Source organism: Oryctolagus cuniculus, chromosome 11, assembly GCF_964237555.1.
Source record: "Oryctolagus cuniculus chromosome 11, mOryCun1.1, whole genome shotgun sequence".
Classification (NCBI taxonomy): Eukaryota; Metazoa; Chordata; class Mammalia; order Lagomorpha; family Leporidae; genus Oryctolagus; species Oryctolagus cuniculus.
The window spans coordinates 79381418-79406931 of NC_091442.1; the positions used below are offsets into that span (position 1 = coordinate 79381418).

Below are 25514 nucleotides of genomic sequence, written 5' to 3' on the forward strand. Positions count from 1 at the left end.
AACTGTGATAGTGGGACCTAAGATACAAAAAGATTATTTTGTATATTTATATGCTGGTCCACTAGGAGTCAAGTGGCATATGAGTCTTGGAATTCACAAAAGTAAAAAGGTGGTGTTAATATTTTTAAAATTTCCAATTCTAAAATCTCTAGTTCTGTATGAATTAGTACATAATTAATGGAATTTTTAAAATAGTAAATTTTTCTTTTAAGAATTTTGGATTCCATGGAGTGAATTAGGATACCCAAGAATTGTGTGAATCTCCAAGTTTTAAATGTAAGTGTATCTAAACATACTGTAGTATACGTTTAAATAGTTACTTGAGAAGTTATTGTGGCTTTGTTTTATGTGAGGGAATTTAAAAGCAAAACTGATGAAAAGGTTCTTTTTTGTTGTCCAGGTGGTTATTTATATTTTGAGAACTTAGTGACTAAACAGGAATGTTGTCATACCTAATACTCAATTCATAATTATTTTATGATGTTGAAAAACTGCCCCAAAGCTGTCTGAACATCTAGTAACATATAAAAGTTACTATATATTTTACTGTAGTAAAACATACTTTACTATATACTATATTGCTAAAAAACTATAATGAAGCCCCCAGTTTGCATCTATTTAAGTACTTCCCTCCTCCTCTTCACTATCTCCCTGTTTTCTTTAAGTACTTGCCAGGCTGGAAGACTGTACCTAAGATGATTTGGGTATCTGCTTCTAGGAACTGAGAGGTGGTCGAAAACAAGTAGTTCAATTGCGATAACAAAGTAAATCTTCGGTTTCATAAAATGCTTGTTACAAGTGTTTTCTGTGTGATTTGTGGCTTTAAAAAAATAAAAAAAACTAATTCCACGCGGGACATCCAGAATGTCTTGTTCTAAGTGAACTAAGTTCAAACTCCAGGACACCAGATGTGGCTCTTAGAAAACACTGACTCTGAATTGGATTTGAATGTTTCTGCTCAAATTTTATTAGAATGTTTGTCAGACATTTACCAGAACTATGCATTTTTTCACAGTTAGAAATGTTTTTAGTACTCAGATTATCTCTCATGTAATTTTCCTCTTCCTTTTAGGAAAGAGACTCTATTATACAGAGATTTGGCCACTTGATATTGTCATAATTATAGCTCACTGATGCTCAGCGTTCCCCTCCCCACCAGTGTTTACACTGGATAGTTTGTCTTTTAGTTCATCAGTGTTTTTTTTCCCCAGTGCCTAGCCTGACCTGTGTATTTTCATCTCACACTTTATAAGTTTTCATCTAGTGTTTGATTTATACCTTTTGTAAAAAAACACATATCTTCCTTACCTCTGCTTTGTGAAAGTATGTGGTAGTAAGAACTTTTAATATACTTACCTGCTAATTTTCACATCTGTGCCAGTTCTGGGTTGGTCTTGATTTTTCATTACGTGTCCTTGTCTAGCTGTTTTGCATGCCTGGTAATTTTTGGTTGGTTGTCGCTTTATGAACTAGGTTTTAGATATTTTTGCATTCCTATAAAAATTCTTGGTCTTTGTTCCGAGATGCACTTGGAAATTGTGATCCTTTCAGGTCTTGCTTTTAAGATTTGTTAGCAAAACCAGAGCAGTGCTCCATTTAGGGCTAATTATCTCCATTCCTGAGGTAAAACCCTTCTATACTGTTATGCAGAGCCCCAGGTATCATGTTTCCCAGTCTCACTGGTAACCACAGGCACTATATGCTGTTCCAGATGGTTCTTTATTTGGCCTCAGGTAGTCACCTACCATGCATGTTTTGTCAGAACGCATCTGCATACTTGGAAGATATCACTGGGTGAGGGTCTTTAGAGTTCTTTCTGTGCAGCTCTCTCCATTCCTTTGAACTCCAGCTGCCTTGGTCCTCCTCATCTTTCAGCTATCTCTTCAACTCTAGGAGGCTCATCGCTCCACCTTGCGTAGTCGTCCAGACACTCAAAGCAGTAAGCTTTAGTTATTAAAACTGGTAATTTTTCTTCCCTGTAAATGTCTTCTGTGGCCTAATGTCCTGCTGTCAATAAATTTTTCATGTAATCTTTGTTTCCATTGAATCGGTAAGTCTAATGTTACTTCATCTTGGCTGTAAACGCAAGTTTGAACTAAATTTTTAACAATTTTTTTTTTTGATTTATAATATTGAAAATATTGAGCTACAACTGTCTAAAGCTCTTTGGAGTCCCAGTTTAAAAATGTAAAGGGATTCGGAGATCACTTTTGAAAACCACGGGTCCAAACAATGTATGCCAAGATAATAAGTGATTCCCAGAACAGCCTGTTCAATGTAAGGCTCTCAAGTTGAGTTTTCAGCCACTGAAGCTCAAGGCCTTTGGTATGATGGGCAATGTACAGTAATCTACTTATCTGCAACATTCCCTGACCTTGATCAGGAAGACTTTGCTACCAGAGTTGCTAGCAGTCATCTATAAATATAGCAAACCAACAAATGGGGCTTAAAGTGTATCAGATGGATAGTTCATAAAGTATTTATTGACCATTAAATACTTTAATATGGAATTTGTGTAATTTTGGGACTTCCCTACTAATATCTAAATAATCAAGGTTATTACCTCTCAGAAGAGATCCTGACCCAAAACCAAATTCTCTTTTCTAGTCCTAGAACTACTGGCAGCTAAGTTTTGTAGTAGCTGTTCTGTCATGGCTCCCAACTTAAGAATTTTAATTATGAATGGCTGTCTTATTTTACCAAATCTCAAATTACCAGCCACATGGCAACTTAGAGTATTTTTTCCTGTAGAATTTCTACTAGCAACGCCCATACAGTTTGGGGAAATGGTTGGGTTCAGTATTGTTTGCTGCCTTAACCATCGCAAAACTGAGTGGCTGAGAGCATTTTTGTTCAGCAGGGATCGCTTACTTGGTTGCACTTGGTATCAGCAGAGGTAATTCCAAAACTGGGACTGCAGTTACTCGAAGTGTGATGGCTATTTCTGGTGAGCAGGACGAGACCTCCCCTAAGGCTGTAAGTACTGGTGACCTCCCCATGTAGTGAGGGCTTTCTCAACATGTGGCTGAACTGGATGCATTCGCATCCTGAAAACAGGCAGGCAAAAGTGTCATTGTCTTATCTGACCTAGTTTTGGCCATCGTACTACATTAGTTTAAAATGAGCAAGACTGGCCTTTATTCAAAGGGAGGGGACTTATATTATCATTGTCAAAGAACTTGTGGGCATGTTGTAATAAAACTACCACAAAGATCTGAAATTACTCCGTAACTTCAGTTTAACCTGATATGGCCAGTTAACTATTTCTCAGGCTGCTTATTAACCAAAGGGCTCTTGCCTCAAAGTGGACTGGTATGCCTTAAACACCTGAAACTGCTCAAGGCTATGATGTAAAAATTGTTTCACCCAGTACACCCTGAATCAACTCCAGGTGCTCATTTTTTGATATACATATAACCCATTCACTTCCCAAAATAAGCAGTGGTGTGTTAAAATGGCCTATAGAAAAAAGATTTGTGAGGCTGGTTCAGTTTTACTAATATAGACCAGTTCCGTACCCTTCACCTGGGGTTGGGGGATAATGAAAACAATCCTTATAGTCTAATGTGCCTTTGTCTACCTGACCCAGCTCATGTGCCCAGACACTGCTCCTTACACACGACTGTGTGAACGGTATACTTCAGCTTCCAGGATTTGGTCAGCCAACACCTATCACAGCAGTCGAGGAAGAGCCATATGTAAATTCTATGGTTGTCTAATGATTAAGTAGATGTATCAATAATTTTTAAAGATTTACTTAAAAGACAGGGAGTTCCATCCGCTGGTCCACTCCCCAACTGGCGGCAATGGCTGGAGCTTCTTCTGGGCCTCCCACGTGGCTACAGGGGCCCAAGGACCATAGCAGAGAGCTGGATCAGAAGTGCAGCAGCCGGGACTTGAACCAGCACCCACATGGGATGCCGGCACTGCAGACCAGGGCTTTACCCACTACACCACCGCACAGGCCCCAAAAACTTCATTGTTTTAACAGCTTGCCCAAGTTGGGTCAATGGGCCTTTGGGAAACTTGTTAAAAGGGTTTCTCTCTGCACCTACTATTCTGCTTCCGTGGGGCCGAGGTAATTCTAAAGTAGGGTATCTACAAGCTGTGCTCTGGGGGAAAACTGCCAAGCAGTGATGGGTGGGAAGGAAATAGAGGGCAATAGCTTGCTACAGACCAGCAACCCTCTTGAGCCACCACGTCTGAAGCAACCGTTAGCCTGGGAGTCACCTGAATAACAGGATTTAATTCTCTAACAAATCAGAGCAGCTCCTCAAAACGATTAATTAAAAAAGTACACACCCAGATCAAACTGAAGTTTTATTTAAAATGAAGAAAGGGTTCTTGAAAATGCTGGTGAATAAAGCAAAAGAATACACTGCTCTCTTCCTGCAAGTTGGCCAGCTTAGCCAATTACAGGGCAATACACAGTACTTAATGCTGGTGGATTTTCACAGTAGTTTATCGGTGTATAGATTATGAGAAGATTCTTGGTGTCTAACAGTTCTGGGGTTGCACCTTTACTGAGCGTGAACGAGAGCTCCTGCTCCTTGGCCATAACCAAATCCCTTAGGCCCAAAGTTCTTTGCATAACATCCTAGGAAAGAAAGCATACAAGCCCAGTAAGCGTTGATAGCCTTGTTTAAGACAAGACAACCTCAGTATGCCAAAGAGTTGAACTTACTCTAATTGCAATATGTGCCTTTAAATGTCTTCAATCTATGAGACAAATGTAAGGCATTCTACTTCCTCAATGCTCATGGTCCCTTTGAATATCAAGCATGAAGGACCAGGTAAATTATGTTATCTGTTACCTTCATATGTCCACATGCTTTACTTAAAACAGGCTAGTATATTTATGGGAGAGTTGTAAATGGGCACTATTTGTAGTTTTCTGCCATCTCTAAGTATCTGGATTTTAAGACTCATTTACAATTGTTTACATGAATGGAAAGTGAACTTCCCCAACAGCTAGAACTGGGACAGGCTGGAGCCAGGAATTCCATTTGGTCTCCAACATGAGTGGCAGGGGCTTGGGTACTTGTGCTATTGTCTGGTGCTTCCCAGATGCGTAAGCAGGAAGAGGCAGTGCACCCAGGATCCCAACCCGCACTCTAGTATGGGATATGGCTTAACCTATGCTACAACACTTGCTTCAGGATATTTTATTTTCACATAGCCAATATATATTTTCCCTACGTGCAGAGTCCTTGTTTTGTTCTTGCTTAGTGCTGGTGACTTTGCATTAACCAGCAGTTTGTATAGTATTTTCATATGGAGATCAGTGACAAATTTTACCTTTACAATAGATTTCTCCTTCCTTCTCAGTCAGAGTTGTTGATTCAAGACTCTTTCCACATTTTGCACATCGGAAACAGTTTTTGTGCCAGGGCTAGAAGCAACAGATGTGTTAGTACATTTGAGAGGCATGTTTCCTGTTTCTTTTAAAGATTTCTTTCTTGGAAAGGCACAGTTAGCGGGAGGGAACATCTATCCACTGGTTCACTACCCAAATAGCTGAGACACGGCCAGGCTGAGGCCAGGAGCCTGGAACTCCATCCTGGTATCTCATGTGGGAGGCTGAAGTCCAAGTTCTTGGGCCATCTTCCACTGCAGAGAGCTGGGTGGGAAGCAGAGCAGCCAGGACTCAACCCAGTGCTCACAGGCAGCTTGACTCACTGCACCACAGTGCCAGCCCCCTGCAGTGTAACTTAGAGAAGCTGGGAAGATCGACCCAATGCAAGTTCCTGATTGCTTTGGTTCAACGTCATCAAGGAAGTTTACAGAGACTCGTCAGGGTCTTACATCCTAGGTCACCTGCAAAAAGGCAGTGCTTAAACTTTATTCCATGGACTGAGAGCTGTTAGGGAGCCTCAGATCTTGCCAAAAATCCAATGTGATGCTTTCAGGACTGCCTGTAGCCTTTCTGGGTGAGGCACTATAGCTCCAAAATGTTATATGGTTATAGTTCCAAGTCCACATACATACCCAATAGGCAGCCAGTGACTGAAATCTGATTGTTTTAAACTACACTGAATAACCTGTACATTCCAGGTCTGTAACAGTCTGGCTTTTTAGGTGGCTTAGGTGAGAACTGGAGTCATTTGCTGTTAATTCAAAATGGCACTGTGGCGTAACAGGTAAAGTCATCACCTGCAGTGCCAGCATCCCATATAGGCACAGGTTCAAGTCCCAGCTGCTCCACTTCTGATTCAGCTTTTTGCTGTGGCCTGGGAAAGCAGTGGAAGATGGCCCAAAGTCCTTGGGCCCCTGCACCCATGTAGGGGACCCAGAAGAAGCTCCTGGCTTTGGAATGGCCCAGCTCTGGCCATTACACCCATTTGGGGAGTGTACCAGCAAATGAAAGACCTCTCTCTGTAACTCTGCCTTTCAAATAAGTATCAAAAAAAAAAAAAAAAAAAAGGTACTTTACCTTTCCAGCTCCAATTATCTTCTCGGCAGCATATACAGAATCCCCACATCTGGAGCACTTCTCAGCACCTCCGTATTTCTGAGCAAATTTAGAAGTGTTCGGATTTGTTGTAGGTCTGTGAGGCTGAACACTTGTGGAAAGGGGAAAAGACATGTTAGTATTTTCAAAAATGCCTTTAAGTCCACAAGGTAGGAATGAGGGAAGTGCTATTCTATCTTAAGGCTAGATGCCTTTGCAGATAATACAGGAAAACAGAAGAAATTAATGTCAGGTGCTAGCCAGAGTTACTCCTTTACCCTGTACAGAGGCTCATATTAAAGCCAGACAGTACTCCAAACTGTTAGAGCTGTCCGAGTCCAGAGAATTCATATAATCAAGCATTAGTTTCTCTGCTCAACAATTATGTTATGCCTTTTGAAAAAAAACCTACTACAGCACACATTTTGACCCCAGATCCACATTAACATCACTGGAATCACAATTAGCTTTTTCCTTCAGAGACTGAAAACAAATATGTTAAGTAGTTAGGTAATTCTGCAAATAGGTCAGTTGCTTTAATAAGTACTCGATAACTAGAAAGTGAAATATGCTTTTCAGATTGCTTAACTTTTCCCAGTACATCCTAAATAAGGGAAAATGAATAAACTTTTCTTACAGTTTAGCTTTTTCTGTGGAGATAGTAATATTTCTTTCACTATTCACTGGGTGTAGTTCTCAGTAGGAACTTTTTTCCCCATTTAGTAAAGTAGGTGTGCCTACTCTGTATATAACATCCTGGGGGTCTGTAATATTTTAAGAATCTTGTTAGTTGAGAAGATACATAATGATAGTTGATACTTAGCTATCTGCTGGTAACATTTTTTTCCATTAGGAAAAATTTGTATTCTCTTTAGTTGCAAACTTATTTGACATCACATAAAATGTTTACTTATAAATACCTTTTCATAAACAATTTACTCAAGTATTTCCCATGCATTTCCAATATATTATACACTTCTAGCTAAGCATTTTTTTTAACCATCTGATGTGGCCACTGGAAATCTTATCTAATGACCAATACCAATTCAAAGTACTTCAATGTCCTTAATTTTCCAAAACTCTGCAACCTTCAGGTACACTTAAAAGTGATCTTTAAAAGCTTATTAACATTTGAAGTTAGATTTCCATGAAGAATTTCCAAATCCAGCAGTCAGTATAACAAGAACTTCTCATATCACCCATCTGCTTTCAAAAAAACTTTGAAGGGTTTGTTGCCTATTATAGGTAAGGCACAACAGGGGCTCAGACATTAAATGAATGGCTAGAGAATCAGTAAATTGGTGAGCCTTAACAAACAGGAGATAATTCCAATTCCTAATCGGTTGGAGGAAAGTAACTTCTTGAAGAAAAAGTCTTACACAAAGAAGTGACAGGAATTTTTGTTGACATGAGAAAAAACTCATGATTCAGATACCACATTTTTCCACCACTGAATTTCATTACATCTGATCTCCGAAATGCTATGAAATGCAAGTAAATTTAAATCACTTGCTTTTGAGACCACAAAGACTCCTTTATACTTCTTGGAATGCTATAAAACCAGGAGTAGAAATCACTGGAATAGTAAGAACTTGAACAGTAATTTATATTAGAAAACCTGAGTCACATTTTGTTTGCTAAATTTCAGCTACAAATCTGGAAACTCCTGGGTTCCTGCCACCAGGTCACATTGTAAGAACTCATTTCTGAAGGTAACACACACACTCCTATCTCACCTCTCTGGCTTGATGCCCAGTCTCTCACCACGGTCCATGTTGAGCGTGCCAGCACCCTGGCCATAACCATAGCCTTTGGGCCCATACTTCTTTCCATAGCAGGATTTGCAGTAGATCTCTTCATCATGAATTGCCACTGTTGTGCTATCTAAATTTTTCCTGCAAACCACTGGGGGGGGGGGGGGAGGGAGTTAGACTTTTACACATGTTCCATTGACGCCGTTTCTAAAAGTGGGGGCTAAGTTGGTCTATAGTCGGTAAAGGCAGAGACCCTCACATTCCTAGTTTACCCTGTGATTTCCCAAAAGCCATGACATCACCTGGACTGATCGGCTGCACTTGAGGAGAGTTTCTTCCTCCACAAATATGATAAAGGGATTTTTTAATATCCAGCAGAGTTTTCAAAGTGATTTGCTACTCTGGCAGAAGGGAGAGAAGTTTCAGACAGCTATAATTACATGAACAGAAGGAATAAAATGAACAATGCCTTACTCCCACCCTCAACACAATTTTTTCATCTATCTTTACCAGGCATTGTCAGGCCACAACCGAACAAAGAAAAGTTATTTTGGTGCCTCTGTGGCACCTCCCACCCAAAATGCATCCTCCCGGGATACAGAGTTTTGAACCCAGGACTCTAGTTTTCATCACTGGTCTGGAGTGGGGAAGTGGGATGCTCTCATCTACCCTCCGACTTCTCCAGCAGTGATAAGTGTCTGAAACTCACCAAGTGGCTTAAAGTCTGCTTTGTTTTCCCTTCTGTCCCAAAGGAGATTCATACATTCTTTCTTGATGGATTTCTCGCCACAAGACATTTCCACATATCCCACTTCATAAAACTGCCAAATGTCATCATGTTTTATCCAGACATTATTTCACTTTCTAAAACTTCAGTTAAGCTTGAGAAAAATAGTAAAGTGTGAGAGAACATGCTGGTAGCACAATCAGGCAGTTGGAAATCGAAGAGGAGTGTATGAAAGAGGGGTTTCCCTCCCCAAATAGGAGGGAGGAGGGCAGACAGCAAGAGGGAAGGGAAAAACAAGCTGGCCAATTTAAAAGAATTTAAGTTTTCTCTTATCTTAGACTGAAGTCTTGGCTTCTGGAACCTAATTGTTAAGGCTAAAAAGTGACAAAATGTATTTGCTTAAAGATACAGCTAACCTAAAATTACACCATTGCCAAAGTACAAATATTCTTACTGGACAGAATAAAAGTAAATAAGTAAAATCTGCTATAAAACCATGTATTGCCAGCACCGCGGCTCACTAGGCTAATCCTCTGCCTTGCGGCGCCAGCACACCAGGTTCTAGTCCTGGTTGGGGTGCCGGATTCTGTCCCAACTGCTCCTCTTCCAGGCCAGCTCTCTGCTGTGGCCAGGGAGTGCAGTGGAGGATGGCCCAAGTGCTTGGACCCTGCACCCCATGGGAGACCAGGATAAGTACCTGGCTCCTGCCATCAGATCAGCACGGTGCGCTGGCCGTGGCGGCCACTGGAGGGTGAACCAACAGCAAAAGGAAGACCTTTCTCTCTGTCTATCTCACACTGTCCACTCTGCCTGTCAAAAAAAAAAAAAAAAAAAAAAAAAAAAAAAAAAAAAAAAAACCTACAACATGTATTAACCAAGGTATGCTTGGGCATAGGAAAATTAAACTTAACCACCCATCTCTCCCTCTTCTCATTCCCATTCTCTGTAGTAAAGTTCTTAGAGGTCTGCAAACCACTTTGAATTATGTCCTTCAAAGGCTTTAGTCAGCAGAGACCAATGTTAGGAAGGAGTAAAAATGACCAGTAGAAAACTTGCCAATTAGTAAACACTAACTTTAGATGAAACAATAATTTCTAAAGTATTTGCATTTTTGTTCCTTTGCTTTCTTGGTTGCAAAACTGCTGAAAAAAGACTCTTTAGAAAACAAAAAGTAACCAAAAAATGGCTAGACCAAATCTGAGGAACAGTAGCTACTATGGAGGTTACACAGCAAACACTTGCGATATTTTTTCTGACTGCAATGTTTCACTGTTTGTGAAACAATTGCACATAAAGAATCCTGACACCTTGAATGCTGAGACAAAGAACAATACAGGGTTCTGAAGATGACTTTTTGATGTCACTTAATTTTTAACATACGGCTTCTTACAATAATTTTGACTACAATGAAGAGAGCAGGTATCTGCACTCTAGGTGGCTTCCTCTGACCTAATAAATCTTTCATTAAAGAAAACTCATCAAAAGATGAATCAATGAAGACTTTGGTTAAGCCGCTCCTTTACCGTCTTAAAAGTGAAGATGCTGTTGTCAGACAATCTGCGGGGGCTGGGCTGCTCTCCTGTGTGTGTCTACTGCTCTTGTGGTTAGTGTCTACTGTCTAGAGGGCATGCGGACAGGTGGTGGTTTAAGTCCAGTCTGCAAGTCACTGAGATTTCCCATGCAGTACTTCCCAGTCTGCCCCTGAGGTGTTCCCACCTAACCTCCTGTCCCTCAAATTGAGAATGCAGATAACTAGAACTCTGGACATTCACTCAGAATAAAATTTGACCAAGATATCTGAATTTTAATTATGAGTGCAGTACCAGTTAAGCAAGATTTCAAACACAAGGAGCCAACCAGACAAGAAAGCTGGAGTGTCACTAAAAATCTGGAGCCATGTCCTTAGAATGTGCCAGAAACTGTTAGGTGCCAGACTCCATCATGATACTGAGCTCTCAGGCAAGCAAATGAGACAGATAGGGCAACTAAGTGGAAGCCAGATGGCTAAACCGAAGGCCAAGAGCTTCTTGTGTCCAGGCTGTTAAGCTCAGCACTTGCATACCTCAGAGAACTGCCAGGTAAAACCACTGTGCATCTCTATTAGCAAAACTACATTAAATAGGTAAATGGAAGCTTTTGACACATGCATTCTGTGAACGAAGAGCATGGAGACACACTTACTGCATAGGAAGCAGCAGCGGTGGAAGCTCCTCCCATCGCACTGCACCTCTTCTGCATGGTACACGGTCCTCCCGCAGGCCCCACACTTGTTGCCACCTCCCCAGACAGGCATTCTGTAAAGAAAAGGATTCATTAGAATGACCTACCCAACTCCTCTTTTCTGACAAGCTCCCTAGAGGGCTGTTTAAACCCTGGGACGGGCCAGCGCTGTGGCGCAGTGAGTTAATGCCTTGGCCTGAGGTGCCAGCATCCCATATGGGCGTCGGTTCAAGTCCTGGCTGCTCCACTTCCTGTCCAGCTCTCTGCTGTGGCCTGGGAAAGCAGAAGAAGATGGCCCAAGTCCTTGGGCCCCTGCACCCACGTGGGAGACCCGGAGGAAGCTCCTGGCTCTGGATCGGTGCAGCTCCGGCCGTTGCATCAATTGGGGAGAGAAGCATCGGATGGAAGACCTCTCTCTCTGCCTCTCCTCTGTGTGACTTTCAAATAAATCTTTTTTAAAAATAAACCCTGGGACAGCTGCAGAGGTTTTAATTTATCTGAAAGTGACACAGAGACAGGAGAGACAGATCTTCCATCCACTGGGCTGGGCCAGGCCAAAGCCAGGAGCTACTTCCAGGTCTTCCACGTGGGTGCAGGGGCCCAAGCACCTGGGCCATCCTCCACTGCTTTCCTAGGCCAGTAGCTTAACCCACTGTGCCACAGCGCCCACCCTCTGATTTTCTTTATTAACCACTCCGACCACTTATTTTAAAGGCCTGTGTTTCTCCAAAATAACCTCATGTCTTCTCTCAAATTACAGCTGTCTTGAGGAAACTGAGAAAAACTTATGCATGACAAGCCAAACAGACCTAAATTCAGCGCAGCAGTGCAGGTTACACCAGGCATGAAACAAACCCTGGCACTAGAATCCACCGCAGATAAGGAAATGCGAGAAGCGAGAAGGCAAACACGGGCTTCTCCAACACCTCCACTTTCCATGAGTGTTTGGAAAACTCAGCTGGAGAGCTTCCTCTTGGGTAGACACTTTTATTGCATTTAATTCATTCTAGCACTAAATTCTTATCATTTAACAAACACAAGCTATAACACACTTGCTAGGGGGAAAGAAAGGGTGTTGCCCTGTAAGAGCAGGTTTTGTATTTGTCTTCTGCAATTGTGTATAATTACTGCCTACGTTGTGTCTGTGACTGGTACAGATGCCAGCATGGAGACTGCTGTGACCACAATAGCCAGCCACCCAGATGGCTGTGACTTAGGTCTCTGTGCCGCACTAAGACCAAGGTCCATTTGCTGGGCCACCAGGGTCTTCCCTCTTCCATAGGCCTATCAGAAACACTACCATGTTCCTGCACATGCATTCTTTGTAGCCTGCCTGATGTGGATGAGCTGGAGTTTGAATCCTGGGTCATCCTGCTGGCACTGGGCCCACATTTTCTCATCTTCCCCTCAACATATTCGTCTACCTGGACACAGTTTAAAATGCCTACTTCTCATGGCCAGCATCCTCAAGTGCCTTAGCCAAAACAAACTTGTGCTGCTAAGAAAGCATGTTATGACTGCCTTGCCCTGATTTATAGACAGATAGAAAAGGCCAGCAAACAAAAGCAGAGTAACTCTTTGCCCCAGCATCCTTTCCATACTTCCTCCTGTGATACTTGCAGCCTTTTCCCCTTAAGTCACCCGGGGTGTGCAGCCTGCTTCTCTGGGCAACAGCTGATTATGAACCATGAGACCTCTTTCTAGTCACACAGGTGACTACAAAGTGGGAAGAGAAGCGCTGCTTTGTGCACTCGCTCCCCATGTAGGATCTGTCGTTAATGTGTTGTACTATGCGAACTAACAGTAAAACTAGTATTCAAGCGGTACTCTATACTTTGTGTGTCTATGCGGGTGCAATCTGTTGAAATCTTTACTTAGTATATACTAGGTTGATCTTCAGTATATAAAGATAATTGAAAATGAATCTTGATGAAGAATGGGATGGGAGAAGGACTAGGAGATGGGATGGTTTGTGGGTGGGAGGGAGGTTATGGGGGGAAAAACCGCTATAATCCAAAAGTTGTACTTTTGAAATTTATATTAAATAAAAGTCCTTTAAAAAAAAGAAAAAAGGGAAGTGCTGCTAGAGCAGAAAAGATCAAAGAAACTTCAGTCTCAAAATAAAAAGGGAGGTGGTGAATTCTCATCCTAACCTATGAAGACAGTCCAAAACCCAACAATTTCCTGCACACTAAGATAAGGACATTGCAAAACAAAGATCTAGAGAATTCATCACTGTGCTGGGTGTCTTGTTTTAGGAATAGCTTTTTCATAGTTTCTTCCACAAAAGGAATCATATCCCTCTCACATTGAGTCTCCCTCCCTCACTCACACAGATGAAGGGAGGGCAGAGGTATCTCCCATCTACAGGTTCACTCCCCAAATGCCTGCATCAGCTTCAGATGGGTCAGGACCAAAGCCCCAATCCATGATATGCACCCAGTGGTGGGAACTATCTGAGCCATCATCTGCTGCCTCCCAAGGACTGCGGTAGTATTAAGCTGGAGTCAAGAGTCGGAGCTGCAAATTGAACCCACACTCTCCAATGAGACATGGGATCTTAAACACTAGGCCAAATACCCCTGTAAAGTAATTTTTCTGTGAGATGGAGCAATTTGAAGAGTGAGCATCCATCTACAAGTTCACTCTCCAAATTCCCACAACAGCTGGGAATGGCCTGGAGCTGAAGCCAGGAGAAGGGAACTCAATCCATGTGCGTGCGGTAACCCAATCACTTGAGCCATGATGGTTGCCTCTCAGGGTCTTCCCTAGCAGGGAGCCAGAGTGGGTCATTGAACCCAAGCTCGTTGATATGAGATGCAGGCATATCTGCCCCCTCCTAATCTTTTTAAACACACGTCATTCAGAGAAGCAGTTACTAAAATGTGGTCTCCTAGTGATGGTCCAGCATGCTGGTTACAAATTCAAGACAAAACTGCAGCAAGCATTTGAAGCTCTTTTATATATATAGCTCTGTTATATATATAGACATAGACATGCAGAGTGGACAGAGAGAGAGAGAGAGACAGAGAGAAAGGTCTTCCTTTTTCCGTTGGTTCACCCCTCAATGGCCACTGCGGCTGGCATGCTGCGGCCGGCGCACTGCGCTGATCCGAAGCCAGGAGTTTCTCCTGGTCTCCCATGGGGTGCAGGGCCCAAGGACTTGAGCCATCCTCCACTGCACTCCCAGGCCACAGCAGAGAGCTGGACTGGAAGAGGAGCAACCAGGACTGGATCCAGGGCCCCGAGTGGGACTAGAACCCGGTGTGCCGGCGCCGCAAGCAGATCAGCCTATTGAGCCATGGCGCTGGCCGCTCTTTTATATTCTTAAGCCACACCAATCAATGACTTGAGCAATGTACTCAATTTGTTGAGCACAATCAGTCTGTACTTAGAAGCTAAAAAAAAAAAAAAAAAAAGAGTCCTTAAGCTAGAGAAAAGCACTAATTTAGATACTGATTCTGCCCCGTCTTCATCCATTTTATGCTGCTAGAATACCTGAAACTGGGTCATTTATGAACTACAAAATTTCTCAGTTTGGAGGCTGGAAGTCCCAGATTAAGGCATCAAGTGGTTCCGTGTCTGGCGAGTGCCCAGTCTCCACTTTCACAATGGTGCCTTGCACACTGCATCCTCCAGAGGGGAGGAGTGCTGTTCCTTACCTGGGAGGACAGGAGAACGCCAAAGTCACACTGCAAGCCTTTTTCAGTGGTGTTACTGCAGTTAACCAAGCACTTCCTATTAGGCTCCACCTCCAGACACAGCTGCATGGAGGACTGAGTTGCAACATGAGTTTTGGAGGCAACAAAACATTCAAACAGCAAACCGAAGCTCCAGGGCTGGAATGAGGCTTAGCCATGGGCAATAAGATTAGGGCATCCCCCCTTCTTGCCACAGTTACTGGCAAGAAAGGAACGGGCACATACCCAATCTAGTTCAATGAAAGTTAAACTCACAGCCTGGGTATAGAATTTTGTGAATATGGACCTGGAGGTGCTAGCAACACAAAGAACTAGAATGGTTTATAAGAACTTAAGAATGAAGCTAGCAGAGAGAAAAAGATGGTTTACATCGTCTCAGCTTGAGTCCAGCTGTTTCTCATCTTATCCTGCACTACTCAGTTATATGAGCCAATAAATTCCTTTTAAAGCACTTTGGAAATGGAGCTCCTGTTCCTTTAAACAAACATCACACCACACACAAAGACCTGGCGGGTATGACTAGTTATCACTAACCCTTCAACCTTGATTGCAAAAAGCCTATTTCTTTTATACGAACACAGAAAAGTAATTCCAAGAGTTCACAAATTGTATATGGCTGTGAAGGCATGCAAGTAGGATCAGTACCTTGCAACAACTGGACGCTTCTGTAGTTACATGAAATTGTTCACTCCCTTCCCTGGAGACAGGTGCTCCATTGTTTAAATCCAGAATGAAACTCGAGTCTGACTGTAAAACTTCAGATACACAGCTTTGGTTCTAGTAGCCTGCACGGGCCTGAGTTTGGAGTGCAATCAGTGACTGACTTTCCCCTTGCCTCCAAGGTGACCTGAGTATTGGAATGCCCATGGATAGGACAAGACATTGCTGGCAGCCCTTTTATGATACCTGCAGAAAACAAAGTCCAACACAGGCCAGGTGTAATGACACTACAAACACTCGTATTGAATCCCAAGCACCAGCTGGCTCTCAAAATACTCTGCTTGCCAAAGCATTTCTATGACTGTGGCACTGGTCAGGGCATTAGGAAGTGACCTGTTTGGTATCAACCCGGTTATCTTTCATTTTCACACATTCTTGTTTTGGAACAATCATCAATAAGGAGCCAGACTTGTATCAAGACTGAGGTCAGAGGAGGTTGCCTCTAATATTTAAAAATACATTCTTAAAAACCTAACTCATCAGTGTATGTTATTCTCTTCTATGCTTTTGAAAAGCAGCATGGATTTGTTGAGGGAAGAACCTATCTTCCCTGTTTCTGTAATTCTAGGTTACATTAACTTCACCTGGGATAAGTCAACTCTTTCTATTGTATGCATGACACCAGCCCAGTGTGTGTGTGTGTGTGTGTGTGTGTGTGTCAGATCTCAGGAAACACTCAAATTCCACAACACTCAAATTCCTGTAAGTTACAAGCTTCTGCTCCTTGAGAGAAGACCACATCTCTGCATTCCTACACCAGTATTTCAAGTTCTACCCAAAGGGTTTTCTTTCCTTTTTTTTTTTTAAGGAAAAAAAAGATTTGTTGATTCTGTTTAAAAGGCAGGACATAGAGGGAGAGCCATTGGCTGGCTCACTCATACGGCCCCAACAGCCAGGTTAGGGCCAGATCAGACAAGAACTCCATCCTGGTCTGATACATGGGTGGCAGGGGCCCCAGCACTTGGGCCATCTTTTGCTGTCTTCCCAGATGCGTTCCATTTAAGGGCTTTCCCGGGGATTGCTGTTAACAGATTTAGTTATTTCAAAGTTTATTACTTATAATAATTTAATTTTATTATATAAATTACTTATAATTTACTTACTTGAAAGAGTTACACAGAGGGAAGGAGAAATAAAGATATTCCACATACTTGTTCACTCCCAGCTAAAGTCAGGCGTCAGTAACCCCATTCAGGTCTCCTGTGTGGGTAACGGAGTGCACTACCTCCCAGGCACATTAGCAGGGAGAGGATTGGAAGCAGAATTGCTGGGACCTGAAGGTGCTGATGTGGAATGGCTGCCTCACGAGCCTGGACCACAATGCCGGTGCCTCCTGAGGATTTACGGAATCACCTTTACTGTGATAAAAGCCAATGACGCAGGAGATGATGCAAATGACGATGCTCAGAAAGCGTCAGCAACATTTATGTTTTCTAAAGTAGATCATGAATAGTTGGGCATCCTTAATAGTATTCTCTAGTTTGTGTGCCTGAAACATCTTACAATGGACGGCATGAGAGTGAGCAGGCTGATTGGTTTAGACAGACCTGGATAACTCCAGTATTGCAACAGTTGTGCAGTCCTGGGTTTAGTTTTCTCATCTTCTAACTGGAGAAAGGTGGCTCTGTCCACCTCAGAGAGAGGGAGGTATTGTGAAGCTAAAACAAAGGAACAATTACTTGGAGGAATCAGTAATTGCTAGGTTGAAGATGGAGGGGGCACCTCGTACTATCCATCCTGCTTTCAGTACTCCAGGAGGAAAATCCAACGATCAGTGCCTAAGGGACACAGCTATAGAACTACAAACCACGTAAAGGAAAAACCATCTGATCAGCCGGTCAAACTTTTCCTGAGATGCCAAACACGGTACAACTCTAACAGTTCCCCTGGCGGTAGTGACCGTCGAAGAAAATGAAGCTCAGATTTACATGAGGCAGAGCCTCTTTGGACATCTCCTGAATCTGGCAGAAGGACGTGCACCTCTACCACTCTTGGCATAGTTGTGCACATAAGAATGCAAGGCTTCACTTTTCCTACAAGCCTTTGGCTGTCCTACTTCATGACAGCTGCCATTCATCACAGCAATTGGATCTGCACTGAGCAATGGGAGCTCCCTGCCTCTCCTGAATCCTGTGCATCCATTACAGCCTGCAAAGGAGAGAAATAAAATCCTATTTGACACCCATCTCAAAAAAAAAAAAAAAAATAGGCCAAACACAAGCTTATTCTGTTTCTCAGTCTCGTTCTTTCTCAATCAAGCACTAGGATTTACGCACTGGGATAGATTCAAACGCTTGGCCAGGAGCCGAACACCTGTGGTCACCTTTTCCTTGATCCTTCTCTTCAGCCGAACTCCTAGACTTACCCCTTACCCCATAGAAAAATTATAGTCTGAATCTGAATCACCTGTGGTAAAGTTACCCGATTTTCTAGTGAACAAACTGAAAGCTGCTACATGATTACAAAGATCATCCTTGTACCACAGCTGCTGCACTTAGCACCTTACCTTAGAACCCCAATGACTTAATTCCATGCATCCTGGGTTCACATGTCACCACTCAGTTTCAGCTGTCTGCTCTAACATTAAAGGTTTGGGCTGACTCTGCCTATAAATCCAGATTCTAAGTGTTTCCAGAAGGCTTGGCATCGTCTTACTACATATGAGTCTGTTATTACACTAGAATGTGGCTACAACCCAATTTGCCAAAAGGAAGAACTTACTATGATGAACCAATCTCAAGCCAGATCCATAAGGATTTTGCTGCTTACAGTTAGTAGAAATATCCCTAATTACAAAGATTTTTTAGCAAGGTCAGGATTTCAGGGCTGTAGATACTTGGAAATTACGGTTTACTCAATGCCTGTTTCAAATTTTTTTCTTCTACTACCCAGTTTACCTGGGTATTCAAGTTCCTTTTGACTCACTGGATACTATGAACCAAAGATGTTTAGTGATCTGGCATCTGCTCCATTTGGCTCCTCCTCCCAAAGTCACATCCTCATCCTGGCCTTTAAGACGGCTCAGCTCAAGGGTGAAACAAGAGCGTGGGTTTTGGAGTCAACAAAGTGTCAGTGCTCACTTGTAAACCAAGGATAACTGTCTTGGAAGAGTTTGTAAGAGGACTTGATAGGAAAATGCGTGTATAACAGGCACTCAACAAATGACAGTCTTTGTTTTCAATATTTTACATTGTTCAACACTGCTATCAGTGTGTGTGTGTGTGTGTACACATACTAATCTTTCCCTCCCCATCATACATCCATCCTCTCATTATGCCCCTATCCTCTCTCTCTCAAGCCAAATACTTACCTTCCTCCTTCATCCAACTACATCCTGACTTCATTACTGTGTCTCACGTGACTGGGTTAGAATAGGGACAGCTTGCAAAATACTGTGCAATGCTTTACTGATTATGAAGCCGTCCAACATTTTATAAACTATACGCTGGGTTAGGAGTTGAGAATAAAACGGTTATAAGCAAAGGTGCCCGTTTCTCAGGGAATTCTACTTTGGTAAAATATACATATTGTATATGTAATACAATACAATCAGGGATAGAGGCATGTAGAAAGGGCTTTTGGAAGTCTGTGTGGTTTATTTTTTAAGAGATGGAAAAATGGTTTCTTGTTGCAAACTCAATGATAGTGCATTCCTGAACTTACACTGAAGATTATCAAGTGCAGTCAAAGTAATTAGAAATACTTGCCATCAAAACAATGGCATACATGCCACCTCTTAGGGCTTCCCTGGTGTAAAAGTTCATGAAGAAAACAGCGTGGAGATTAGAATCACACAGACCGAAGCCTGACATCCAGTTATCAGCTCCGTGAACTCAGCCAACTTCCTTAACTCCTGAGCATCAATTTCTTCCTGTTAGAACATGGAAATGGAGAGCTCACAGGTGACTGTAAGGATTTAATGACAATAGTTGTAAAGTACCTGGAAAAATGCCAAGACCACACATTTTGACTTCCTTTTCCTTTAGCAACATTGCTGGAACTGAACCCGGCCACCCAGCTCAGGCATTAGGCTAGTCACTGAGGTCACCGCCCAGAGCCACACTCACAAACCCTCTGTAAGGAACACTAAGGGATAAAGCCATTCAAGTCACTGAGAATGACCAACTCGAGTGACCAACTCACAAGCACAGGAGTGCCTTCCTCTCCACCCAGCTGCACCTACCCCGCTGGCAGTAAGTTCCCTCTGTCTACCAACCTCACACCCAAACCACTACTTCCAACCAAAAACCTGGCACTCATTTCTGCTAACCGAATTCTAACCTTACTCTTGTGTTTACCTCAGCCTCGCCATTCTCACTAATCCTGTATCCTGTAGTCACTTAAGTCACACTGGGTACAGCAAAATTCTTGACAGATTTGGATCACTACTTGCCAAAACACTTATTTTAATTAAAATGTAGCTTATGCTGTAAGCTGGGTAACTATAACACCCAATATGTGCCACACAATCCACCTTCTGTCCAAAGTACAAGACAGTAATTATTCAAACAATTTAGCATTCGCATGACTTTTACATGTAGCCAGGCCTAGATTTATATGCCAATACCAGAGTTTATTTGCCAGATGATTTTGGGTTGTCTATGTGATCTGCTAGTTTTCTAATTTTGAAAATGGAAATGTTTAAGACAGTCTGAAATGAAACAATATATGCAAGACATTATCTGTTGTGACAGGCAGTAATTATAAATATTTACATGAAGTTTACTATATGGCTTAGCTACCTTAGTTTATTTACATTTAAGCTTTTAATCCTCCCAGCTAAAGAATATATTATTCCCACTTCATGGGTGGAGAAGCTGAGGCACTGAGATAGAGTGGCTCCCGACTCTGAAAACAGAATTAGCAATTCAACTTAAAAATGAACACCAACAAAACTCAAATTCAAAGTTCTGTAGTGCTTTGCCCAAAATCAAACCACTGCTGGCTACATAGAGGTAGTACTGTCCCCTCTGGCAATGGCATGGGTTCTTTTCAACTCGGTACTACCTTGTGCCTTGTGGATTCAGTTCTTTTCAATTCTGAGGATTCAATTTTCTTTATTTTCTCTTGGAAGTGTTATTACTCCACCATGAAATGTTCTTTCCTAGAGCGATTTGAAGACGTATCTGGCCCTAATGTATTACGCAGACTCTGATCTTTTCTTATTAGACTAATAATAAAATCAGTAGTTCTAACAGTGTTGGCACACTCAGATTGTAAATGAAAAACTAAGAGACCTGATAAGCTTTCCAGTGATCCACAATACACTTCCACTGGCCCTTCCACTAATAAAATTGTCAACAATCAGAAACTGTCAGACTCTTCCACATGCAGACTGAGAAATACTGCCGTAAATCACAATTCTTAACCAGGGAGGACTGACAGATCCCTTCAAATTTGGGGGAACTGGTGAACTTGCCACTATGTACTTTATTTTATGCACTTAAAAATGCTTTGCAAGGGGTCTGGTAGTCTCAGAATGTCAGAGGTATGTAAGACAAAGTGAGAAATTCCCACCAAGACCCGAAGGGAATCTGGGGTTGCCATTCTCAGAGCCCAAGGGACCACATGAAAACACCAGCCCAGGAAATGATACAGCACATCAAGGAAACCTCTTAACTATCTGCATGGGGCAGACTGGAGACCACTAGTGAAGGCCTGGGAGACACCGTGAAATTCCCTAACATTTCTCTCCTGGAACAGACTTTCACTGGTAGCCATTCCCCCACAGGTTCAACACATGACAGACCATCGTCTAATTACAAGGAGAAGCTCAGGCTAAGCAGGGCTTTTTTTTTTTTTTTTTTTTTGGACAGGCAGAGTGGACAGTGAGAGAGAGAGAGAGAGAAAGGTCTTCCTTTTGCTGTTGGTTCACCCTCCAATGGCCGCCACTGCCAGTGCACCGCGCTGATCCGGAGGCAGGAGCCAGGTGCTTCTCCTGGTCTCCCATGGGGTGCAGGGCCCAAGCACTTGGGCCATCCTCCACTGCACTCCCTGGCCACAGCAGAGAGCTGGCCTGGAAGAGGGGCAACCGGGACAGAATCCGGCGCCCCGACCGGGACTAGAACCCAGGGTGCCGGCGCCACAAGGCGAAGGATTAGCCTAGTGAGCCGCGGCGCCGGCTTGAGCAGGGCTTTATCCAGGCAGCAGTGTGCTGCATGACAACCCTGCAAGAAGTACGCCTGACCTCATTTTACAAGATGAAGTAACTTGCCTGTGAGCATCAAGCCCATGGGACGGATCTGGGCCTGACTGGCTTTGGCCCTACCCTTTTCTGCCAGGCCATCCTTACTCGCCCTTGGGGCCTGTCTTTCTCGTTAGACTCATCTCATTTTTGGCATAAGGAAAGTTGGGAACCCAGATCATGAAAGCTATGTTGGCAGAGCTGTGTGTGGACCCAGGCTTCGAAGGTTCCCCATCTCTACTCTATAAACATCCTCGGTGCTTCAGGATAAAATACAATTTTCCCCAAATCCAAGTGTTTCTGCAATTGCATCAGGAAAGGCCTCCAATCAGTGTAGTACTTTCCGCACAGACTAGTGTCATGCAGTATTTGATACATCTGAAAATCCCTTAAAAACTTCTGATAATCTTCAGACCAAGTCTGCTAACACTACGTGAGTCAAATTTCATCTTTGGTCACCTCACCTGCACTCTTACTCCCTCTCTCATTCCTTCCACTGACCCATATTTGGCTCTGATTCAACATGTTCAAAGCACCCAGGCAAACACTGTCAAATTTCAAAGACTCAGAGAATGTAGATCCTGCCTCTAAGGAAACAGGGCTCTGAAAGACCAAACAAAATGCAAAGGAAAAAGAACCTGAGAGATACTGAGGAAATTATCAGATAACCAACAGAACTGTGACCCAGATAGTAGTAGAGGAAGGGCACGAAGTATTCAGACAGTTTGGGGTGCAGTTTAGCAATTATGTGCTTTCCCCTTTCCAATCCTATCCTCCCCAACTCTCCCTGGAAAATGTGAATGGGGGAAGGAGCTTTGTGGTGTGATGGGGTAACTCCCAGCTGCCCTCCTTCCCAGGCAGCTCCCTGCTAATGCACCTGGGAAGGCGGCGAGCAGCCCCCAGTGCTTGGGCCCCTGCCACTCCTGTAGCATGGAGTTCTGGGCTCCTGGCTTTCCAGCCATTTGGGGAGTAAATCAGCAGATTTAAGATCTTTTTTCCCATCCTGTTTTTCAAATAACAAAATAAATCTTAAAAAAAAAAAAAAAAAGAAAGAAAGAAAGAAAGAAAAACGTGAGTCAAAGTATGGCCAACATTGGGCTGTCCTATTAAAATTCTTGTTATTTTAAAAGGAGTGCTTTGGTACAGGTTAATTACAAAAGTCAGGAACTAGAGACTGTTTTCACTTGCAGAGTTTAAGTACTACCCAAATGAAAGCATTGTTCTGCATCAAACACCATTCTCAAGTGAAAACCTACGTGGTCTGCAGACTGCAAGCAAACAGGTTAAACGCGTTGGGTAACCCCTTAATCCAGATCTTTCACCAAAGGCCCAGGCTTAGAAGAGGGAAGGGATCCTTGCCTGGGAAGCCCTCCTCTGCCCCCGGGAAGGGGGAGGGATTGGGGCGGAGTGCCTGCCTGCGGGAGCTCAGGAACCCAGCTCTTTAACCCCGGGGTAATTTTCCCTGTTCAGTACCTGTTGCAGGCTCTTACAACCACCATTCTGCTCCCCCTGCTTGGAGCTGAATGGTGGAAAGTTCTGGAAAAACCCAGGAGTGACCAACAGCTCCAGGCAGCCGGTAATGGGTGGGCAGAGGCCACCACACAATGGGGTTGCCCGGGGCCCAGCGCGGCTGCACGGAAAGGTTTCTGGGCAATAGAAGCCCCAACTCACCCCCAGGGAACCAAACCCGCCCAGAGCGCGCACCCGGCCTCCCGCCTGCGCCAGCGACGGGGAAAGGGGCTCAGCGCTCCTAAAACGCGGAGCAGCAGCAACAGGAACCCCGGGGACTCCGCCTCGGTCCAGAGGAACCCGGCAAGGGGAAACTAACGGTCAGGCCGGATTTCTTCCCTCCCACGGGCGCGCGCAACGAGCAGGTGTTTTGGGGGCAACGGAGTGGAAAGTGGGAGCTGGGTGGGGACAGGCGGCGCCAGCAGGGCAGCCGACTCGGGGGCGGGGAACGCTGCACGGCGGAGATGTTCCCAGCCTACTCACTTAAGTCAGAGACGCGGAGCCTCCCCGCAAGCGGAGCAGCCGAACCTCGTCGTGAACAACCGCGCAGGGAATCCGAACACCCGAGCCCGGCGCGGCGCGTGCAGGCGTCTTTTAAACACACGCCGGTGGGCGTGGCCTGCCTCCGCCCCGCCCCCCGCCCCGCGGCGGATCCTGGGACTCGCTCCCGCAGGTGTGGGGGTCTGACGCAGGCGGGGTGCGCGCGCTGCTCGGCTGCGGGCCGAGGACCGAAGACAAAAGGCAGGAATCCCGCCTCTTCCTGCTGCTTCCCGCGCGCCCCGAGTCGTGGGGGCGCTCCCGCCGGCCGAACCTGGGCCCCTCCAGACCACAGCGGGCAGATCCCAGAAGCCGTTGTGGGTGGGGAAGAGGAGGTCCTCGCCCACCGGCGAGGCGAGGCCGGCCGGCAGCACCGCCCTGCCCGGGAAAAGCCCCCGCCTCCGGGCAGTGGCTCTCTGCGTGGCGGGCGCTGCTTTCCTTCGGGAGGGAACAATACGAGGCTGGGGGCGGGGGGCGTTCGGCCACAGAAATGGGCCAAGCGGGGATTCCCAGCGCCCTCCCGTGTGCCTTGTCCTTTTAAGTAAACTGAACTCCATGGCCTTGCCCAGGGGACAGCTGTTCTCTGGTCCCATTTCCAGGCTGGGGGCCTGCGACATTCTTCTAGAGCAAAACTCCTCTTCCACACTAAATAAATGACGTCAGGGAAACGCCGCTTCCCGAAATGTCTAGCTTTCCCCATCACAGGGCACAGGGCACAGCGCACGTTGCCGAGGGGAGGAAATGTAAACCAGGAAGAAACCTGGGCGCCGATGGGCTCTAGTTCTGGTTTGTTGAGGCCGGAAAACGCCAACGGTGCCAGTGACAACCACAGGGATCTGCAGCCCGAGCTACAGGTGCTTCATGTTTTACATGGAAAGGAGACAACGCCGTCTCCACCCAGTCCACACTGTGGGCCTGCTGATGACCTCTCTGCTAGGATAACCAGCCCTGAGCATTGGGATGTAGGGAATGGGGAGCGGTGACCAAAACGCCCCCTCCCGCCGCCAATGCGATAGCCTCCCCCGGACCGGAGGTTCTCAGCTCCACGCTGGCCATCTTGGGCCGGACACGTCTCTGCTGAGGGGAGGCGGTCCCGTGTGCTGTAGACACCTCCACCCTCTAGATGCCGGTAGCATCCCTGCCCCCACGGTGTGGCAATCCAACATGGCTGCAGACCCTGCCAGACGCCCTCTTGGAGGGAGGCAGGGCCCAGGGGTTGAGAACCGCTGCTCTGGTATACATCTGCATGATGAAGTGCAGAACGGGCTTATAACCCTGTTTTATTTGTGTGCTGGGGCCAATCCAGGGTAAATTCAGTACAATTGCAGCCTTATTCTCAGGCCTCCAACTCCAAGTACTGTACAAAACCACGTAGTGATGATTGACGCGTCCTGATACTGTAGCAGGAATCTGAAAGCATTCCTGCCTGCTGTGACCTTTTCTAAATATGGCAATCCTTATTTTCATGGTATCAGCTAATGTGTGACTTGGCTCCTGGGACCAGCACGAAAATTCTGTTACTCAGAGTGGAGGTTTGCGCTCCTTAACAGTACTTATGTTTTCCTGGGTAGGTTGGTGTAGTGTTGCTGTGGAATGAAACTGTAGAGAGGGTTCCCAACCCAACCTGCTGCTCTTCCGTCAGGATCCTGTTGTCCCTCCATTCCACAGCTAGCATCTGAAGTTGGGCTTGCTTATGACCGAAAAAGGTATT

The 25514-nt window shown here is 44.5% G+C and overlaps 1 protein-coding gene and 1 long non-coding RNA gene across 3 annotated transcripts; one reads left to right on the plus strand and one right to left on the minus strand.

Moving 5' to 3' along the window:
* Positions 1-151: 151 nt before the first annotated feature.
* On the plus strand, positions 152-12052 carry LOC138844400 (uncharacterized). The gene is made up of 3 exons (XR_011380173.1): positions 152-276; positions 2861-2976; positions 11913-12052. It is a non-coding gene; the product is annotated as an uncharacterized lncRNA (long non-coding RNA).
* Positions 4308-24148, minus strand: CSRP2 (cysteine and glycine rich protein 2). Of its 2 annotated transcripts, XM_070052656.1 has the most exons (7): positions 23750-23832; positions 19281-19444; positions 11114-11226; positions 8188-8356; positions 6434-6563; positions 5299-5392; positions 4308-4597 (listed from the first exon to the last, which is right to left on the minus strand). In XM_070052656.1, the coding sequence occupies exons 3-7, from the start codon at positions 11223-11225 to the stop codon at positions 4521-4523; spliced, it is 582 nt and encodes a 193-aa protein (XP_069908757.1). In that variant the 5' UTR covers position 11226; positions 19281-19444; positions 23750-23832; the 3' UTR covers positions 4308-4520. The 2 variants fall into 2 exon arrangements, with proteins under 2 accessions (XP_069908757.1, XP_002711400.1); XM_002711354.5 differs by lacking the exon at positions 19281-19444 and having other exon boundaries at positions 23750-24148.
* Between the last annotated feature and the right edge of the window lie 1366 nt (positions 24149-25514).

Excerpts from the sequence above, each read along its gene's own strand:
- CSRP2 (XM_002711354.5), bottom strand. The coding sequence starts at position 11,225 with ATGCCTGTCTGGGGAGGTGGCAACAAGTGTGGGGCCTGCGGGAGGACC. Across the intron at positions 6,564-8,187 it reads CTGGGCATCAAGCCAGAGAG|TGTTCAGCCTCACAGACCTA; the intron begins GTGAGATAGGAG and ends CCTTTCCACAAG. Across the intron at positions 4,598-5,298 it reads AGGAGAAATCTATTGTAAAG|GATGTTATGCAAAGAACTTT; the intron begins GTAAAATTTGTC and ends TTTCTTTCCTAG.